Here is a 21,164-nt window from a genome sequence, read left to right on the forward strand (position 1 = left end):
ATTGTTTCACACTATATACTGCACGAATTCACAACTTAATTTATGTTAAAAAAAATAAATATACAAAAGGGCTCATTCGAATCCAAAATCCCAATACTTTCTAGAAAAAAACAGAACAAAGTGAGCCCATAAAATAAGAACATGATCAGAATAAGGCTTTCTTAATAATAATAATAATAATAATAATAATAATAATAAACTAAGATAAATGATGCACCTCTCTTCCAGGTATTATTAATACATGTTAGTTTTGAACTTTTGATCATTTAGCCTACTATTTCAATAGATTATTCTTGAATCTCGATCGGTTGAATGGTTTGAATGCAAAATAAAAATGCCAAAAAAAGAAGAAGGAATAGTTGTGCGTAGCATGATGTGATGCGACTCTCGATCCGTACAATCTTTTGTCTATAAAATCATAGTGGATGTTAGGCCTGTCCGCTGTCCAAAGTGATATCATTCGTGGGTATCATCTGATAGATACCAACACTACTTCAATAAAATTTCTTCTTTCTTTTGAAAATTTTCAAATAACACCAAAATTTTCACACAAATTATAACTTCCCACTCAACCTTAGTTGCAAAAAAAAAAAAAAAAAAAAAAAAAAAAATCCTCCATAGTCCATACGCATTTAGATGGGGTTATTTGTGAAAGGGTAGTTTTGTCTTTTCCCACAACCTGCTCCGGTTCGTCTCTGCCGTCGGATCCAGGGGAAGGGCAAACAGTTTCCGGCATCGTCGCGAATTACGAGGAGAAGGGTGAAATGTCAACGACCCCGCGGTCGGTGTTCCGAAGAAGCTGACACGTCTGAGTTGACTTACTGTCGTGCGCTCAATCCGTGTTGGGCTTCCCGTTCTTGACTAGACCTCACCTTCTCCCCCTTTCCCACTGTCTTAAAAGCACAAGAAGGAATGAGAAATTGAACCATTCGATTGGTTGCATTAGATTTTGGAAAGATCTTTGCCGGTAAACTGTCACTGTAGTTTAATAGTTGGGGTGATAGCTATATATATTTTGAGTTTATTATGATTTATTTCTTGACTGGATTGTTATTTTCTCCTTCAAACGAAAGAAAGTTGTAAAATGATAAATATTTAGAGAAAATATATTTTATCTCAGTGGTTTAGCTCAATTGCCCCTCCTATCGTCTAGATTGGACTTAAATGCAAGTGTTATTTTTTTATTATTATCGTATTTAACTAAATCATAAGTTAATATTAAATACAGTTTTTTAACACATCTAAAATAATATTTATTTAATTTTAAATAATTAAATATAATATATATTTTTATCGTCTAAAATTTAATCTAATATATTAAGAAGTTTATCAAATTATCTATAATTTTATTTATAATAAGGATATTTAAATTCGACCTATGATTTAATTAAATATGATAAAAAATTTCACTTTAGTATATACCACGGTTTGATTAAGTGCTTTAAGCTGAAGGACAGAGGAGGAAGGGGATAAAGTATAATTAACCTAATTTTTAAAGATTAAATTAGAGCAGATAAAGAATAATTCTGAGGTCCTTCAGGTATTCCTACACGTATAGCATCTTTTTATTATAAAGAATTTGCTCAACAGGAGTTGCTAACATGACGCGACCAGCGACCTCCGTGTGTTATTGAGTTAGCTGGACCATCGCCATCCAAGACCAAACAAGGTGAAATCTAAATTAAGTAAAAAAATAAGAAAACAAGATGAAAAGAGAAGCATCTTAACAAAAGATCTTAATGATAACAAGATTTGACTTTATCCGACAACGAGTTGAGGATAAAATTTGACATAACGCCCTAGTGGTTGCACAAGAAGCAACAAATAGTGCGTTAAATAACCCCCTTCTCCACTCTCTTTCCTTTCGCCTTCTCCCATCTTTCTTTCCATTTCCCCCCCCATCTCTCTCTCTCTCTCTCTCTCTCTCTCTCTATAGAGCATAGAAGAAGAGACAATAAGGGAGACAAAGAGGAGCAGTGCAGACATGGGAAACTGCTTGGATACGCCTGCGGCGATGAAGTATGTAAGCCCACCAAACACCCCATTCCCAGTTCAAGGTATTGCTGATGGAAAGATTACCAACTTTTGATTTCCCTCACACCTATTCTTGTCAATTTGGCTAGAAAGTTTGTTCTTTTTCTTCAAAGAAATAAAAATTGCCTCTTTTTTGGTCAATGACAGGGCCCTCGTTGACAGAGGCTCCCAGTAGCGCATCCACGACCGAGAAGATCTCGAGCATCAGCGGCAGCAGCTACGGGCAGTCGACGGGGAGCGGCGTCAGCGGCGACGACGCCTACCCCGAGGGCCGCATACTCGAATCGCCCAACCTCAGGATCTTCACGTTTGGAGAGCTGAGGAGCGCCACAAGGAACTTTAAGCCTGACACCGTTCTTGGCGAAGGAGGATTTGGAAGGGTGTACAAGGGATGGGTCGACGAGAAGACTCTGAATCCGACGAAGACCGGCGTCGGAATGGTGGTTGCCGTCAAGAAGCTCAACCCCGAGAGCGTACAAGGATTACAAGAATGGCAGGTTACTGATCAAGATTTTGAAAAAAAAAATTATTGTATTTTAATGTGATCCTTTTGAGCGTTGACCAAATGAATGATTAGCTGTTGCTTCTCTTGGGATTGCAGTCTGAGGTGAATTTCTTGGGGAGGCTTTCGCATCCCAACTTGGTCAAACTCTTGGGTTATTGCGGGGAGGAGAAGGAGCTCCTCTTGGTCTACGAGTTCATGGCGAAAGGCAGCTTAGAGAACCACCTCTTTAGAAGTGAGTGGATTTTTTTTCTTTTGGACAAATGTGGGATTAATTAGATTGCATTACAAACATTTCACTAATTAAAAGAGAGATCTCTCGTGTTGAGCAGGAGGTGGACCTCTGCAGCCACTCTCATGGAGCCTAAGGTTAAAGATCGCCATTGGAGCTGCTCGTGGGCTTGCTTTCTTGCATTCAGCTGAGAAGCATGTCATCTATAGGGACTTCAAGGCTTCCAATATCCTCCTTGACACAGTAAGTTACTTCTATCCCTATCAATATATAAAGAGTAAATGATACTATATAATTATGCTATATATTTTAAACTTCAGTTGAAATATCTTAGATTTTTCATCCAAACATAAAATGACCAAACTATTGTTATCATCCTCAAATCATACTATAGTTTTTATGTGAATAATTAAATCTTTTTTCACATCTAAATTTAAATCACACTACCAATTACTAAATACTCTCTTTATGGCATACTACTCATCAAATTGTTGCTTTCATGTCTATATCTAGTACTTTAATGCGAAGCTCTCAGACTTCGGGCTGGCAAAGAATGGTCCAACAGGTGGAGACACCCACGTCACTACTAGAGTTATGGGCACCTATGGATATGCTGCTCCAGAATATGTTGCTACTGGTATGAATTATTTGGGTCTCAATCAGCTAATAAGAGTTGCATACTAGTCCTAATAAGTGTTACTAACGTTTGGTTTTCATCAATTAGGGCATTTATATGTGAAGAGTGATGTCTATGGATTTGGAGTAGTCCTACTAGAAATGCTCACTGGGCTCCGGGCTCTAGATAATAATCGCCCAAGTGGGCAGCACAACTTGGTCGATTGGGCCAAGCCGTATCTATCAGATCGCCGAAAGCTGGCCCGTTTAATCGACCCGCGGCTCGAGGGCCAATATCCATCCAAAGGTGCACTCCAGGCAGCCCAATTGACGCTCCGGTGTCTTGCCGGTGACCCAAAAAGCCGGCCGTCGATGAAGGAAGTCGTTGACATTTTGGAGGATATCGAGTCGATGAGGAGCCGATCAAAACTGCCCGGGGATTCGTCCCCCCGACCAGCAAGCCGAAACCATGGGCCGGCCGCGGTGCACCACCGTTCGCCCTATCACGTGCCGGGCACCACACCTTCGCGGGCCAGTTACCAACCTTCAAGAGTAAGGTGACCATGGAAAGTTTTGGTCCAGTCCCTTGCGGATGAACCTTCTACTTGTTTCTTGTTCAATCCTTTTTGCAAAGCAAAGTACTATATGAGTTTTGAGTGTGGTATAGGCGTATAGCCTATGCTGAATAGATATCAATGTGATATATATATATATCTAAATGTAAACAATGTGAATGGGCTGTGTATAATTTATAAATATGCTTAATTACGTTGGGATTTTCACTAATATTACAACTTCCATTTGCTACAAACTTACGTTTAGACGAGACTTCAGCATGAAACAATTGATCTCAGACTCACCAGAGTTTTGTGCTGTGTACTTCGACTTAAATGGGTGATATTGGTATTTTCCATCCCTTAAATTCATTCACCATGCAGATGTAAAAGAAGAGCATATTTCTACCTATGATTGTAATCCCTGTCCATCATGGCAGATCGCACGACAAATCTAACCGGAAAACTAGAGACGTTGGCAATAGAAGCACTTCTCCTGAAACACTCGAGGATGTTTGGTTGAACATACACATCGACTCTATGGGACAATACATTCTTCCGGCACTCTTCGCAACAGAGTGCATAGAATCCAAAGGGAACCAGCAAACTTGTTAGCTATCAAATCCAGCAATTCTGGAAGGAGTTTTGACCAGTCACCGTCTCCTACAGCTATTGTTAATTGTGGTAGTGGAGAAGGACCCAAGTCAGGAAAGCTATCTTATTGTCCTCCTATAACTCCTAATGCTTATCACGTACTCGAATGTCTACTCATTGTTAAACATCATCTATAGACAGTTAAAAGGTTCTAGCTTCGTACTACGAGTTGCTCCATAGAGAACTCTGGGAATTTTCTGAGGCTTATAAAATCTCTGTCCTGTAGTTTATGGGTGCATTCCAAATACAGAGTCTTGAAAGAGGAAATCATGAATCATACAATGAGCAGAAAGTGTATAAAGAACTGAAAAATATCTTTATTATTTCAAAGAAAGCATGCCTCAAAACAGCAAACTGAACAACTTTTTAATCCTTAACATATGGTACAGAGTTAAAGAAGATGCGCAACAGACCCTTGAAAGTCCAAATTTGGCAGCAACATACCAGACTTAGAACAATTCTTGACGGTCCTTCTGAAAGTTAATTACGAGACTTTTGCCCATGCATGAATCAGAACAACAATGACGATTTCTTTAATTATAATCTGCCTTCCGCCTGCTGTCATATAAGGAAGAAGAGATGAGACTGCTGGTAATGCATAGTTCATCCGGAACTATTTACGACAAGTAAGTATCAGTAATACTTACAGATTTACAACAAGCTAAGCATTTCTGGCATCAAGGAATTGTTGGGACAACAAATGTGGTGCACAATAAAATCAATTTACGTCCAACTAGTTATCCTCTCCGATTATTGCCAATGAATCAACATATGTCAAGGGACTATTTTCCAGGAACTGGTATCATGTGAGGATGGCTCTGTTCTTACAAAACTGGTCATTGTAACAGCCACTGTCTTGTAATTGAATCCTGCACCTGATTAAGAACTTCTACAGGATCTGTTTCACCTGCTAAGGTGTTTCCTTCGGCTGAATTTCATTTACTGGACAACCTTACACTTCAGATGACAAAAATTTGAAGTGCAGTTAGATACAACAGAGCAACACCAAGGATTTATGACCCCATCTTGTGTACTCCATCATCAAAGATACGGCTTGTATTATAATTATTTCCAAGCAGAACATCAGAAAACCACACTGCTAGAATATACAATCTGGCATGAATGCATCCATATCAAGCATCACTAGTGTGCTTCAAGAAAGAACCATTTCCAGTGGAGCAAAGTTATGCTGGACAACTTTACAAAATTGGGAGGGAGCATGTAATGATGTAAATGCTCTTGATGGACATGTACATGTATATCTCTAGAGGAGGTACCTGGATAACCATTCTCTTACTTATGCTGACCAAATATTCAGATGTACCGTCTCCAGCTATACAAGAGTAAAGGCCTCTATAAAGATCAACGATGGGCAATTCAAACTCTTGCAAACCACAATAAATTTTCTAAGCTAATCTCTAGCTCATGAGTATGTTTGCAAAGTCACAACAAAGTATATGCAACGATCCTTAAAATCAGTAAGCTCAGAGGATTGTTCTGAATGAGATGAAAGCTCAACTTTCATGACAACACTGTTCGTCCGAAGGAAGTTGTGATGCTTGGCTGTGCACAATGATGCACAGAAATTTTTATTGTATGAGTACTAGATGATTTATATACATCAATGCACTCCTGCAGATCTGCGTCACATGTTAATAGGACCCACTCTGATTCATCATCCAAATACTTCAGATTCACTGAACCTGCATCAGCAATATTAAACCGCTTTGCAATCTCCTCTTTCAGACTTTGTAAGCCCCAGGAAGGCTGCAATTTTAGTATAACTTTCTCTTCCTCATAAATGGCTTTTATTTTCAGATAATCTTGTCTTTTTTGTGGCAAATGGGATAAATTTTGAGCAGTTCGATTCTCAGGCTTATGACTTTGGGATTGAGATAAAGAGTCTAATTTTTCTTCAGTTGACACTTCTACATGGTCTAGAAATTTGTTACACATGCCAGTCTGGTTGTTCTCCACTGTCATTTCTTGTTTGATTGTAAGTTGAGGAGCATTACCATCCTGTTTTATCCCACTGGAACATCCCAGACTAGAACTAGAGCTTTGACTACAGGAGGAAGAGGAAAGAGAATTTGAGCCAGAAGTGTGCGAGCTCAATCTGCCTTCTTGAAGACGAGTCATTTTTGAAGACTCCGGTTGATCATTTTGCTTCAATGCGGAAACAGAGGTACTGCCCTGAAAATCCTTGGTGAAATTTTCATATAGGGAGCTGAGGTGAAAGGTTCCTTCACGGCCATGGACAGAGTCGATAACCACTTGCAATTTCCTTAAGGAGCGCCCAACTTTCTTGATCTTTCGTGAAGGCCAACGATTAATCCCGTGCTGCCTGCATATCCGTTTCAGAGTAGTAGGGCACACTGAATGGTTGACAAGAAGAGAATATCTATGTCAACTCCACTTGATATTGTTTTGTATTATGCAAATCACAAGACAACGAGAAACACAACCAACTATTTTCAAGGATAAAACAAGAGTATACTACTAGCTTTTTCATGCTTAATACAGTTGATACATCTGCTTCCAATTTCTTACTTGGTTGTCTCAGCTAGCAATCGGGCTTATATAGTTTCAGCCGACAACTGAACTCCATTTTCTCTTCTTTCTCCTCCTTTTTGGGAAATTTGTTCAGCAAATTCTCTTTATATTCCATTAATGCTAATCAAGGATTTCTCAATTTGTATGGGCTCCAAAATGTTTTCTCAACTTCACGAGCCTGTTTTTCCTCTTGATATGCAAACCATATTAAACTTTTAATATTTAAGACTCAAAGTTCTCCTAGACATGATGGAATATTTATGAGTTTGATTTTGAGTATTTCCCGATATTTTGCCCTTCCCTACAGTGAATTTAGGTTGCTTTCTCAATTTTTGGTTCAAGCTGATTTATGTGATGCATTATTTAGCAATTATAATACCTAGCAATCATACAATTCACCCATTGACTTTTCAAACACCCAAGTAATATATATTATGAAACCAAATATGTCAACTCTGTAGAGATGTTCTAAAAGGCTACATACACAAAAGATTTTACACAATATCCAGTTAAACTTTCCTTCTTTTGTACAAGCAACTGTGCCTCCCATTGGAACAGCTATGGTTGTGTTAGATGATTTATCTTAATAAATGCATTATGAAGTATCTGAATTGATTTTTCACAACAATTACAAACTTAAAGAGTATCCCACTAGATGTTCTTTGCCATCGGTTCCAAAACACTTACATTAGAGCATGGTCCATCATATTGTAATAGCATACCGGTATTGCAAAAACAACATGAAATGGCTTTTAAAATTATATATCTAAGAAAACGAAAATTTCAGCATAATAGGGTAAGCACATGGAAAGTGAGCCGTCAAATCTGCTAAAAGGCATAAATCACAATTAATATGGGCATCTCACAAGAAGGTTAAGATTACCTCCAAGGTTCTTTGCGGCATCTTTTAGGCTACCGGCAAAATGTTTTCGAAGATCTTCCAGACTGATAGTCTTCTCTGTCTTAGCACGCCGCTTCTCTGCTGCTTTCTCAGAAATTGACACACTAGGTTCAATTGGAAAAGAACTATGAACAATTGAGTCTTTAAATGGATCTTCTTGGTGATGGCTGAACCCTGAGAAAATGTCTCCAGAAGGCAATACCACCTCTGAGGGATCCCAGTGAGTTGTGACATTGAATCCTTCTTCCTGCTTACTAAATTGCAATGGCATACAAGAGCGAACCACAGTCCTTTCTCCCTTTTGTTGAGCCTCCATGATACTTGTGATCCATGATGATACACCTTCAGTAATTCGTACATCTGAAGTTCCTACTTGAAGATTGCTGTTACTGGTTGGCTCTCTATCATCCCCAGGGATAGCTTTACTAAAAAAGATATCTCGGTTGAATAGTTCATTAGCTTGCAACAGAGCCTCATCCTCCAGCTCCTTGGTTGTGACAACCCGTAAGCTCTGGCATATTTGTTGTATGGTAATCGACAAGGAATTAAGCATCAGTTTCTGTTCTTCACCATCTATGCAATCGATTGGCAAGAAGAATTCCAGAACAAAGTCTGCATTGCCAGTATTGATGCTTCGTAATCTGATAGCAACTGCAGCCCTCAAGCGAAACAATTTAGCATGATGAGACAGAGGATACTCTATCTTGCTAAGAGCAGTTACGTCTGGAAAGAAACAAGGTTCATTTGTTATAAATGCTTTGCCGGCCGCACCTTGACCTCTAAATAGATGGTGCTCAGAGCATGCCTGTTGAAAACCAACCATGCTGGGATCCTGCACATAGCAAGCTTGATCAACAGTGGATATACAGTCCTTATAGTTTTCATCAGAATGGCGACTTCCCCTTTTACCCTGTTGATTGCATGAAATCCAAGTTTGAGCTAATGGTAATCTATGGGTGTGACAAGCAGCTCTTAGGACCTCTTGGATCTCTGGTAAAGCAGCTTGGTACGAATCATTACTCACCTGACAAAGAAGAAGCATGATTCATTACTAATGGAACATGCTTGACTGGAATACTATGTTTGTGGGGTCTGTCTACTCACTCTTACATGGGGAATGCTTAAAACTCCAGAACTTCTAAGGTCAACTGCCTGCAATGGAAGTTTTAATTAGACTTGGACAAAAAAAGAAGAGAGAGCTAAATAGATTAATTTCATCTATCACTTGTTGACCTATTAAGAAAAAGAATTGGACTTGCATGCAGCTGTCTTTTATGAGTAAAAGCTTATCAAAGAAGAGAAGAGTAACAATTTAGCCTGTCCGACTTAGTAGTCCTTCTAAGCTACTCATGTAATTCATTTTCACAAGAATTCATAATAAAGACAAAGGGATAGGCAGAAGGTAAGAGAACCAAGAAAAAGAAGATGAGAATCGAAAACTCATAAACAAACTCAGGATTCTAAGATTACACCCCCATACAGCAAACATTATAGTCGAAAAATAGTAAAACTGAAAAATACCTGAAGAGCGCTGCAGATTTTCTCAAGTTCCATACTATAATTGATCTTTTGGGTAGTCATTATAAGCTCCAAAACCCCTAAGCAAGACCTGCTGTCTTTCTCGAAAATGGGCAGAGCAATGGTGCCCCGAATATCATAGCGTTGGGCATGATTAATCCTAGGATATTCATAGCTGTTAAAGTATCGAACATCGGGTGTCCATTCTGGTACCTTCCCCAGAAAAACACGGCCTGGCAATCCCAACGCCTCATTCGAGTTCTCATCAGCTGAAAAGTGGTAACTCATTGACACTGACCTATAATTCACAAGCCTTTCACAGTTCACATCAAGCGAGAAAGGCTGGCCACAAGTTGTAAGAACTTGCCGATCTCCTATCCGAGTAGGAACCCACACCTGAACAAGGAAATCACCATCTCTCTGCGACTCCTTAATGTAAGTAAGGGCACGAATCAATCGATCTCTCACACTGACAATGGGGCCTCTTGGCTGAAACCACCAGTCCATGCTCGAATCATATCCAGGACCAGGACTCTTCAAGACTATTTCATTCATTTGTATTGCTTGGGACATCAGCATCTGGTTATCATCTGAAGTTAGATTCGTGGAGAAAACCAACCTCTCTGTATCATCTAAATTATCATTTTCTGGCAGCAGTGGATTAGGGCTATCGTTGTTTATCTCAAAGACGGGTGAAAACCCTGAAGAACCAAATGGACTCAAGGAAGAGGAGCTCCCCTGCTGCAAGAAATCTGAGCAATCGAAGCCTGACTCTAGTAACAACTCATCCATGAGATCCAAATCCTCAGCTTCTGAGATGCTCCGCCCCAGGAATCCATCGGCCGGCGCAATCGAATTCTCCATCCCAAGATATCTTCAGAATCCCATCAGACAAAACAAACTGCAACCAAAATAACTAAAATCTATCAAAATTTGTTCTTGATAGAGAGACTCTCAAATGGAAAATCCCTACCTGTAGAAGGAAAAGAAAAACTGGCAAGTGAATCAAAAGAACGAAAAGTCGCACCTTTTTTTTCTGCGGCAAACAAAAAGAGGAGCAATAAGTGCTCCTCCCCTTTCAAGTCTAAGTGGCAGGAACATCAAAAATCAACAGAAGAAAGGGAGGGGAAAGAAATCTAAAGTGGGGAAGCAAATGGCAACAAGAAAATTAAACCGCGCAGGCCCACAAATACATCTATCTCTTTGGAAGAATTTAGGACCCACTACTGAAAACAAATCCAACTTGCATAAAAGGATCAAAGAAAAGGTGGACGCTTTCTGAGGATTATTCCAAGATGGTTTTTTTTTAAACCCCCTTTCCTCCCAGGTTAAAGCATCAGATGCCAGAAATCACATATTAAGGCTCATTTAAGAGAGGATAGCAATAAATGAGACTACTAGTGGTAGAAGCCAACAAAAGTTCAATAAAACAGTGCTTGTTTCTCACCTGCCGAGTGGATCTCTTCCCTTGTTTATCTCCGTGAATCCCACAAGATACCACCTTCCATGTACTCAAGACTTTCTTTTTTCAAGTGAATCCTGGTGATGGATGGGTTTATTGTTATCTTCTTCTGCCTTATGGTAACGATGGGATCCTCTTCTCCAAGGGCCCCACGAGCCATGGACTTTCCCCATCATCGCCCCTATTGGATGACCAAAGTCAATTGCACACACCGGTGGAGGGGGAGGAGAAGGGGAGATTCCAGGGCAGGAGGGTAGAACGGGGAAAGCTCATGGTTGGAGGAGGAGAAAAGAAGTGACACCAAGAAAGTGATTGGTAGTTTTGTTATTGTGGGGGCGATGATGGCAGGAACAGGAAGATTTCTGGGACTAATTTTACTCCCAAAAATGTAGAAATTTTTTTCTTTCTGGGACCTCAGGAGGTGGAGATGGGATTCCGAGTACAAGATTCTTTCTCCTTGGGGATCCCAAAAGGATTTTTTTCCTTCCTTTTTAAGATGATTAAAACTGGTCAGCTTTTAATGATTACATAAGTACAAATTATGACTTTTGATCAAACTACTATTACAGAAAATATATATTTACTAAGTAAGATATATGGCTCAAGTTAGAGATTTTAGAAGATGACTACGGAGCGAATAGAGATTTATAGAATAGTTTGTAAGTTTCCATACTTATTTGACGTACTAAAATATTTTAGTTTAAAAGTGAAATAATAAGAAAAATTGAGAAAAGTGCTGAAACCCTAGGTCAGCGCTTTTCTTCTTTTATTCATTAATTTTTGATAAAATTTATCCCGCTTTGTCAAACGGGTTGCTTTGAGATAATGTGTACCAAAAGTGGCAACCAGTTACAAAATTAGTATGATTATTGACTTAACTATTAAATTATGAGTTAAATTTCTATCAGGATAGTAGGCCCCAGTGCTGATGGAATCCATTGATCGGAACCATTTGAATAATTGAGTTATTTTATATTATGATTTATTATATGACATATGAAAAAGAAAAAGAGGATGAGTTGTTATCTATTCCAAATATCTGTCATTTAATTTTAGAAAAAAGAGAGCAACAAATATAGTCAGCTTAAACATTCCATAGATCGTGATCTGTTAATGATATCAAAAAAATAAATAAAAAATGCTGAGTTGTGATATTAAATTCTCTATCTATTTATTTCGAAGTCCATGGCTTCTTGATATTAAATCTCTCAAGCTCTAAGTATAGTGGACGTGAAACGAATACCAGCACATTGTTTTGCTCCATCTCCTTATAAGCTTTTAAAACATTTAAACTTTTGGCATTAATAAGAATCGAAGGATATGCTTTTGATCCTCCTGATGAGCTTTAATAAGGACATTTAAATTTTTATTTTTAGAAAAAATTATATATTACACTCTGATTTATAACGTAATTATGATTTACACCTTATATTTTTACTATTTATAAATCAAGCCTTCTGAGTTAGTGAATATATATAAAAAAACACCATGAGTTCTATTTAAACTAACACCGTCAAAATATTCTCTTAAATAAAAATATTTTAATTTTAAAATGACTAAAATACCTTGGTTAAAGGTATTTTCGTAATTTTTTTAGTTTAGTTAATTTAACTCAGAGATTTAGTTAAGTTTAACTAACTAATTTAACGGCAGAGTGTTTTCTGTAAATATAGGATGTAAATCATAATTTCATTAAAAGACAGGGTGTTTGTGATATACAATTTTTTTCTTATTTTTATTATCATTCACATATTAACATAGTAATATTTATCGTTAATTAATTTAAGCTACGTATGCGATAACTGTCCATTAAGAAAATGAAGGGCGATGTGTTTTCAAGATATTAAATATGAATAATTAGATTTTAATAAATTTCTAAAAAGAAGGTTAATAATATTAATCTTATAATTAGTGCCTTAATGGAGCACGCAACTATGGGAAATGAATCGGATTTCAACTCCTCGGCTTGTGTGGGAAGCACAAACTCATCAATTGGAATCTCGTCACGGATTCCGATGCGGCATTTGATTGGATGAAGCTTATTAAGAACCCCTAAAGTCATAGATTAAGAGATACTTGAGAAGATTAATTAAGTAACTATCGCTCTCCCAGATTTTGGAAAGTACTCTAATCCCCAATTCCAGTTGCTAAGCCGTTTGTTTATTCTCAAGCCCACATAATTGATTGATTTGGTGGGTTGCTTTGATCTGCTCCTCGTTCAATTGCACAATAATTAGTGATAACGTGTTGGGTTTTGGTTTGTTAGTTATGGAATTCTGTGTACACTTGTATTAATTTAACGAGGTTAATTATAGTAGTGATTATTAGTCAATTATTCCAAAATTTTATATAGAGTTTATATTAGACAAGGGTGAGGGACGACGTAAGAGATAGAGAGAGAGGAGTGGTGGACATTTATATTTTGTCCCATTTGCAAGTTAGGGTCAAGAAAAAGATCTCTTTAATTAAAGGGAATAAGAAAGACTAGGTATCTTAAACAAAGAATAAGTTTGATGGAAATATTGCAAAGAATCTAATTTACACAATGATTTGTTCTTTTAATGTGAAGGGTTTATATATATATATATATATACATTTATAACCTCCACACAATAAATTTAGATGCTTCAGATTTTAATTTAGAAAAATTGATTGAAAATATCTTGGGTTTGTATTTTTATTATCATTTAATCGGTATTGATCATTTGACCCATGCATTATGTGTTTACTCCTCATAAATATTTTGAGTTAAATTTAATCTAACAGCACTCGATAGAATAAAGAATGTTTTATAAATTTAAATTTTTTTAAAATTAAATACCTAAATTATTACTCATCAGATAAAATTTTCTCTTTTTTGGACTTATATGTACAATTAAGTTAACTAATGTAGATGATTATTTTCAGTTAAATAAAAAACTAATATTTGGATATTATTTTTGATGATTAAACCTAAATGCAAATGATCGAATATCAGACTAAACAATAATAAAAGTAAAATGCATGATAGTTTTAATCAATTTCCCTTTAATTTATGATCGTCAAAAAAATAATCTGAACAATAATTATACAGAAATTAGTAGTATGATTTTTTTAATAAAAAAAAGGTATACAAATAAATATAAATATTTTAAAAAGTATATAAATAAATAAGTGAATTTTGAGGGGTATCCATGGGAAAAATCCTAATTCGAAAGTTTTTAATAAGACTTAGGAGTAGCCTATACATACGTACGGTGTAAGCAAGCTTAAATGTCTACGTCTTTCAACATTTATTTATTTATTTATTTATAAGAGTGGTACCGTACGGTAATTGACAAATTGTCGACATTAAAGAGCATTACGTATATAGATTAGTCTACGGTTCCTAATTAACAAATTTAATCGAAGTCTATCACGTAATAAGAGGATAGAGAGATCAAGCTTCGCAGTGCTCCCCAAAAGGAAGGCAATAGTTGCTCAGATAAGTGTAAACAGAAAGGGTCAAATGGAAAAATAGAGAAAAAATTTGGGATGTAAATTGAAATAAGAAAATGACTAATAAAAGTTAATAATATAAGAAGGGTCATGTGGCAAAGTTAGATTCCACGACGATTGAGGAAGAATGGTGGGTTTAGTTTATTATCTAATGAGATTCTAAACCCATAGTTAAGAGCTAGCTACACAGTTGTTCCAGACTAATTAAAGTTGGTTGGTTAAAGAAAGATATATTAGTAGTTAATTGAATGCTAGCTAGTCAAAGAAGCAACAAAATAAGAGATCACAAACACATCCAGTCTATGTAAACAATTTTGAGAAGTCCATACATTATGGCAAATATTCTCTAATCCTGCGTACATACATACATATATATATATATATATAGAGAGAGAGAGAGAGAGAGAGAGAGACCAAAGAAGCAGGAGAAACTTGATAAAAAGAACAACATTAAATCCGTATAACAAACATACAAAATTAAGTTCAAGCATCACACTAGTCATAGAATCATATTTTTGCAACCAATTGCTTGTAAACTATTGACAACTACATTATAAACTATTTGTTCTCTTTCTCATGCTCTCTTTCCTGTGGGAAAATTCGAATACTTCTCTTCTCCATCTTTAACATAAAATCTGTAGCCTAACTCACTTATAGGGACGTCTGAATCAACCACATACGTATGAATATAAGAAACTGCATTATTTTAAATCAGTTTATGTTGACAGATAAATTTATAAATCCGCTAAACTGTGGGCTTACAACAAAGTGAATGGATGCCATAATCGAAGTTCGTGAATTATGGTTCTGTATGTAGGTCATTCTCCTTACCCGACCTCTTTTAGATATAAAAAGGGATCAATGGGTCTCACAAGTAATACCTAAAAGTAAAGTACTTTCAAAGAAGAGAAACAGAACCAGAACCCTGTGATAAATAACATATCACTTATTTCTAAAGTTTCTGGGTTCAGTGGATTGATACAATTGCTTCATTAATGTCAGTTAGGATCATGTCAACATAACAATCGCAAACAAGAATATTGCATCAGATAGAGAAGATACGATTCAAACAACTATTTCAAGTCTTTCACATATAAAGCAGAGTAAACATCCAAGAGCAGAGATCTAACACAGGCTTATAAGATAAATCTGTATGTACAATATTTAGTGTATCAAAATATGTAGAAGAACACGACAAAGGCTCAAAGCATGAGAAGTTTTTAACTGCCCAGTTTATTCCTCATCTGAAACAGTGGCTGAATCTCTGTCTTGAAATCTTGAGAAGTATAAAATCGGTTGATCTGGCTATTCTTACATGCGCATATAATGAAGGCCATGATGATAGAAAGACATTACAAATTCATAATTATCTATTGGCCAAGGTTCCTAAGAAGCCGCTCTACTGCAGCGTGGACATTCCCAGCGGTGGCACTTAATGCTCGGATATTCTCCTGCGTATCGAAGAAACCCATTTCTTGAAGCTGGGATAGTTGAGTTGCATATAGTTCTTCTGGTGGCACTGGATAGTTCAAAAGAAAAGCCTTGTAAGTTGGCAATTTAGTGAAGGCAGGCATCAAGGGAGATGATAGACTACTGATTATCGGACATAAAACATCAATACTAGGATAGAAATGCAACCATTAGATGTATTAGGAACACCAAGACCTCCACCTCCAAGTCCACCAAGCATGTTCATCAATAATTCCAGACTAGCATTGCCTGCCATGCCTGCATGTAACACGCCCGTTAAAACAAATGAAGATTTATGACAGTTGATTAACTTGGATAAGACGGGAATCAATTTGATCTATCAGTTCAACATTCAGCAATAAGAGTCATAAGAGGAAGATTAGAGACTTCCCTGAAATAAAATGGTGAAAAAGAATAGAAACAAGTATATGAGAAGATAAAGGGGACAAAGAAAAAGCTTGCACTGCTAGTACAGCATATACCAGATGTGCAGGCACCAAGCTCTTATGGATATCCAGGACTTCAAAGACATATTTTACTATGCTATCAAAAAAAATGCAACCAATGTGCTTTGCGGCCTTTATCCATCATAGAGATCTATCATCTACTATAAAAGATTGTATGATAAAATGACAAGAGAAGAGAAAAGTAGTAGTCCATAGCACAACTTGAAGCCAACAGTAATCACCTGTGCCACCACCCGTCTGGTTTTGTTCCCTGCAGCAAATATAACACATGAGAGTAAAGCATTACAAGAAGACTAATCCCAAAAGATATAAACAAATAAGAAAACGATTATAAAACATTAACCATGCAATTGTTTTTCACAAAACCTAACACTTGGGGCAACAACTATTGCAAGTGTTCTAAAGCAAAAAAGGAAAAAAAAAAAGGAGGGGGGAGGGGGGGGAGAACAGGAAAATGGGAGTTACAAAAACAAGCTAGGGATCATCAACAACCTATTAGACATCACGTTCTGATGTTTCATAGGAAAGAATGTGTTAAATATCTGACAGAAAAAGATACTTCCAGGAGAGTATATGAGTAGGTTCAAAAATCAGTATAGCACTTACTGGCTTGACTGCTGCCGTCCAAACTGGGATAGAAAAGACTGTTGGAAAGTTAGTAGTTGCTGCAAGGAAAGTCCGATTAGTTCTCACTGAAGGACATGAAGACTAAAGAGCCTAAAATCTTGTCAAGCCTCAAATATACCTGCATGGTCTCAGGAGACATAAGCTGGCGAAGAAATTCTGGATTCTGAAACATCTCTCTTAATTGAGTATTGGACTCTAGCAGGCTACGCATACTGGGATTGAAGCTAAGCATCTAGTAATAATCGAGAACCGCAATATAAGAAATCTCATATTAAGGCGAGAACATGTAATGTAGTATATACCTGGTTCATAGACTGAGGATCAGAAAGCATGCTCTGCATCATCTGAGACATTGCCGGATTTTGCAAAACCTGACTTAGAATGGAAGGATCCTGCACACCACCAATCATGTTCTCCAAATCGGGCAAACCCAGGCCTCCTAACCCAGCAGTTCCAGCTGCCCTTGTGTCAGCTGCAGGAGCTGACCTGGCAGTGTTCCCTGCCTGTGCACCTCCATCTGCCAAAAATAAGTTCGCAAATGACTAAATGAAAACATAGATTCACATGAACAACTACAAAAATACTGGAGCATGTGAGACTTACTATTGGTGCTCCAAGGATTTGGAAGTGGGTTAGTATTTGGAGCAGGAACCCCTGTTGTAGCTTCTGAGCTGGCAGTTGGTGGATTTGTTGATGGGTCTCTGGTTTGATTAGCTCCCTGGTTTCCCAAGAGAGCTGCAAATGGATTTGAGCTTGCATTACCTTCTGCAGCCATTGTTGTTGCATTCAGAAAAGGCTCCTGGACAGTTTCATACATGCGCCTAAGCATGTTAAACCCTTCTGGAGAAGACTCAATATTGCTCATAGCTCTGTCTGTGTTCCTCATCATCTCTCTCATGAGTTCAGGATTCCTAGCTGCTTCAAGTGTCTGGCGGAGAGTATTTGGATCGTTAAGGATGTGAGCAAGATCAGGATTTCGGTCAATGATCTCACGCATTTGTGGATTGTTCATGATTATATTACGCATTAGATCAGGGTTATTCATGAGACTCTGTATGACAGGCATGTTCATTATATCCCTCATCATGTTGGGATTCTGCGTAAGCTGTTGATGCATCTCATCAAATTCTGGAATTCCAGACCCAAATAGGCCTGAAGCCCCATTGCCAGCCAACCCATTAATACCAAGGCCTGGAAATTGTGAACCTCCAGAACCAACCGATGTATTGTTGGGAGTCCTTGAAGCTCCAAGATTAGCTGAAGCTGTTGCAGCTGATGCAGCTGATGAGGCGACACCACGAACCAAGTGAATAGTGTGATCTGACTCCACACCTTACCACAAAAATGTGTGAATGGTCAGACAGCAAATAATTATTAGCCCAAGGGAAGCCAAAGTAGTGAACAGGAATGTAATATAAAAATGCATAAGGTTCAAAGAGAAGTACATCAGTTGCGTATGTACTGAGATGAATTACTGTAACACAAATCAAGAGACATGATTAAATTGAATGAATAATTGAATACCATCAGATGCAAATCTGTGCACCTTATTAGTTATAAATACTGGCTTCCTCCATGTGTTGCTAAAATATATGATTAAGGAACTGTGATAAAATTGATGCCAAGATTTCAAATGAAATGACTACAAAAATAATGCATTGACATCAAAGGATTATTCTGAAGTCTGAACTACAAGAAGCACGTGGATTAATTAGCCTATGCATACAAAATGACTAAAGAAGTCACAGATTCCCTAGATTCCTAACAAAATACAAAGTTGAACAAAGAACCCAAAGTATGGCCACAAGTAACATAGGGCTAGGCCAATTAATATCAAATTTCAATGGCAATACAGAAATGAGGTCAACCAATCAACCTTATTATCTTATTGATTGGTACAGATACTATGTAATGAAGAAACATAACAAAATGGATCAAATTCTGAGTACATAATCAAGATTCGAGCCCTAGTCCAACAAAAGAATCAAGAAAATCATTGGAAAACGAATGTTGAGTAATTTTCCTATTCAAGACTTCCTCTAAATCATCTACAGAAACCTAGAGTACAAACTTATATAGCATATATTTTCAGGTGACAAGTTTGCAGTTAGCATCATAATAAAAGATACGATTACCAATGCCTAAACAATGAAGAAATGGCATACATTTCATAGTATCAGGGTTATCTAGTTATGGACATCTGTAGTTACTAATCACTATTCCAATTTAACTAGGAGAGAAATTCTTGTTGCTACAGCAAAGCCATTTATCATGTACTACTGCAGGCTTCCTGTAATTTGTAAAGCATATGAGGTTACTTGGAATTAAAAAAAGAAAAAGAGAATAGAAAAACGCAAGCTGTGCTACCATTCAAAAATAGAAGACAATCACTTTTATGACATCGCATGCTGTCTGACTAACTTGCAAAAGTTCGCTAGAATTTTGTAAATCCAATTCGACGATCAAATGTATGCAAGAAAACGATTAGAAGGGCAAAAGGAAGAACCATAATTTCCCAAATTAAATTGTCAATTCTACAGTCCCTATAGTTCTTAAATCGCACAAAGTGTTGTTACAAAACACAATTAGATCTTTTCAAGAGAATCCTTACTGCCACATTCATGAAAAAGTAACAACTAAAACCTAAATTTAGGATAAAAAAAACTATTACCAAAATAAGGACGAATAGCAATAAGATCCGAATTTTATACACCCAAACTTTTACCCCAATATACATCTAATCGAACAATATTAACCGATCAGATCCAGCGGAAGAAGGAAGCAAGAGGGGGAAAACGCACCGTAGCTCGTGAGGGTTTGTTCGTCCTTCAAGATCCGACCTTTATAGATCAGGCGCTGCTGCTCCGGCGGCACCTCGCTATTCACGGCGATGAGGGCCTTGAAAGCCCCGACGGTGGCCCCCAGGTCCGTCTGCACAGAGAACTTGGAGCCATTGGAGCACCTCACGTGCACGGTGGACTCCTTCCCAGAATCGCCTTCACCACCCATGGCGGAGGAAAACCTAAACCTAGGCCGAGGCGAATCGGGTTCCGATCCGACCGCTTAGCCGAGTACGAGAGGAGATGGCGAGGAGAGTAGTTGTTCGGTGCTTCGAGAAGCCCTAATCAAATCCCCCCTTTTGGCTTCCTCTGCGGCTTTTGGTTTCCGGAGGAAAGGGAAGAGAGGGTAGAGAAGGGGGAAAGGATCGAGAGATGCCTTCCCTTCGCTTGCCGGCTAAAATAGGAAATGAAATTAGTGATGAAATACGTGACGGAACATGATGTGATGCAATAATCGACGAATTTTGGATTTGTGGTGACGGAGAAGGGTCCTTCCTACCGGATGTTGCTATTTTTATCCGTAATGAAGGGGGTGTGAGATTTAGCGTGGGAGTAGCTGTCGTCCAAGGGATGCCAGAGAAAAGAAGCAGGCGTACCCGCATAAGAACTCCCGTGAGGAAGGATGTACGCTGTTTGCGTTTTTATTTTTTAATTTGATTTATGCGTTTTTATCGGCATCGCAATTCGCAATTATTTGTTTTATAATTATTTGTTTTATAATTATTTCTTTTACCAAAATATATATATATATATATAATTAACAGATCATGGGTTCATAATTAGTGAAAAATTCATCAAATATTACTACGAAAAATTTTACGTTTAACTGTTTAAGTGAAAGAAAATATTTAATGGCAGAGTGCCCTTTTCTTTCTAACATGTAATCAACGTATTTATAACGCCCTAAATGACAAATGAACAAAAATAAAAATAAAAGGATAATAGCAAGAAACATTTTGGAAGAAAATGATAGACGAAAATCTCGCTATTTAAAAGAATTTTTTACCGAACTAGTCTGGTTCCAAAATTTTATACCGACAAGACTACTCCTTAAACTTGTTACCAAATAAAATTTAATTCATCGTAGATTTAATAAAAATGCTGTGTTTTTATTAGGTTAGACAAAAACGTTAATTTGGTCTTAAAATACTGATCAATTTTTATGTATATAAATCTTTTTAATTTAGCAATTTAGCAATTAAAAGGCAAATGAATGTCTTAACAGTAAAATTTAACAGTTTAGTACTTCTATTAAAGC

General features: G+C 37.3%; 3 protein-coding genes across 7 annotated transcripts; 1 reads left to right on the forward strand and 2 right to left on the reverse strand.

The window, feature by feature from the left end:
- The first annotated feature begins 1,767 nt into the window (after positions 1 to 1,767).
- Positions 1,768 to 4,169, forward strand: LOC140793729 (probable serine/threonine-protein kinase PIX13). The gene is made up of 6 exons (XM_073145406.1): positions 1,768 to 2,057; positions 2,182 to 2,531; positions 2,636 to 2,771; positions 2,869 to 3,011; positions 3,282 to 3,405; positions 3,493 to 4,169. Exons 1-6 carry the CDS (start codon positions 1,985 to 1,987, stop codon positions 3,942 to 3,944), a joined length of 1,278 nt encoding a protein of 425 aa, XP_073001507.1. The 5' UTR covers positions 1,768 to 1,984; the 3' UTR covers positions 3,945 to 4,169.
- Positions 4,170 to 4,886: 717 nt separating this feature from the next.
- LOC140793728 (protein NLP1-like) lies at positions 4,887 to 11,348 on the reverse strand. 5 transcript variants are annotated; one of them, XR_012110009.1, is made up of 6 exons: positions 11,011 to 11,348; positions 9,567 to 10,464; positions 9,156 to 9,197; positions 8,028 to 9,069; positions 5,239 to 6,966; positions 4,887 to 5,149 (listed from the first exon to the last, which is right to left on the reverse strand). XR_012110009.1 is itself a non-coding variant. In XM_073145405.1 (5 exons), the coding sequence occupies exons 2-5, from the start codon at positions 10,425 to 10,427 to the stop codon at positions 6,113 to 6,115; spliced, it is 2,805 nt and encodes a 934-aa protein (XP_073001506.1). In that variant the 5' UTR covers positions 10,428 to 10,464; positions 11,011 to 11,347; the 3' UTR covers positions 4,887 to 6,112. The 5 variants fall into 5 exon arrangements, 1 of the variants encoding a protein (XP_073001506.1); XR_012110008.1 differs by having other exon boundaries at positions 4,887 to 5,146; positions 9,150 to 9,197; positions 11,011 to 11,347; XR_012110006.1 differs by having other exon boundaries at positions 9,150 to 9,197; positions 11,011 to 11,347.
- A 4,218-nt stretch (positions 11,349 to 15,566) lies between these two features.
- Positions 15,567 to 20,457, reverse strand: LOC140793575 (ubiquitin domain-containing protein DSK2a-like). The gene is made up of 8 exons (XM_073145117.1): positions 19,868 to 20,457; positions 17,670 to 18,398; positions 17,369 to 17,583; positions 17,185 to 17,298; positions 17,046 to 17,104; positions 16,661 to 16,689; positions 16,141 to 16,230; positions 15,567 to 16,021 (listed from the first exon to the last, which is right to left on the reverse strand). Exons 1-8 carry the CDS (start codon positions 20,073 to 20,075, stop codon positions 15,873 to 15,875), a joined length of 1,593 nt encoding a protein of 530 aa, XP_073001218.1. The 5' UTR covers positions 20,076 to 20,457; the 3' UTR covers positions 15,567 to 15,872.
- Between the last annotated feature and the right edge of the window lie 707 nt (positions 20,458 to 21,164).

This window comes from Typha latifolia, chromosome 8 (assembly GCF_019914945.1).
Source record: "Typha latifolia isolate L0001 chromosome 8, TyphaL0001v2, whole genome shotgun sequence".
In the NCBI taxonomy this organism is placed as follows: domain Eukaryota; kingdom Viridiplantae; phylum Streptophyta; class Magnoliopsida; order Poales; family Typhaceae; genus Typha; species Typha latifolia.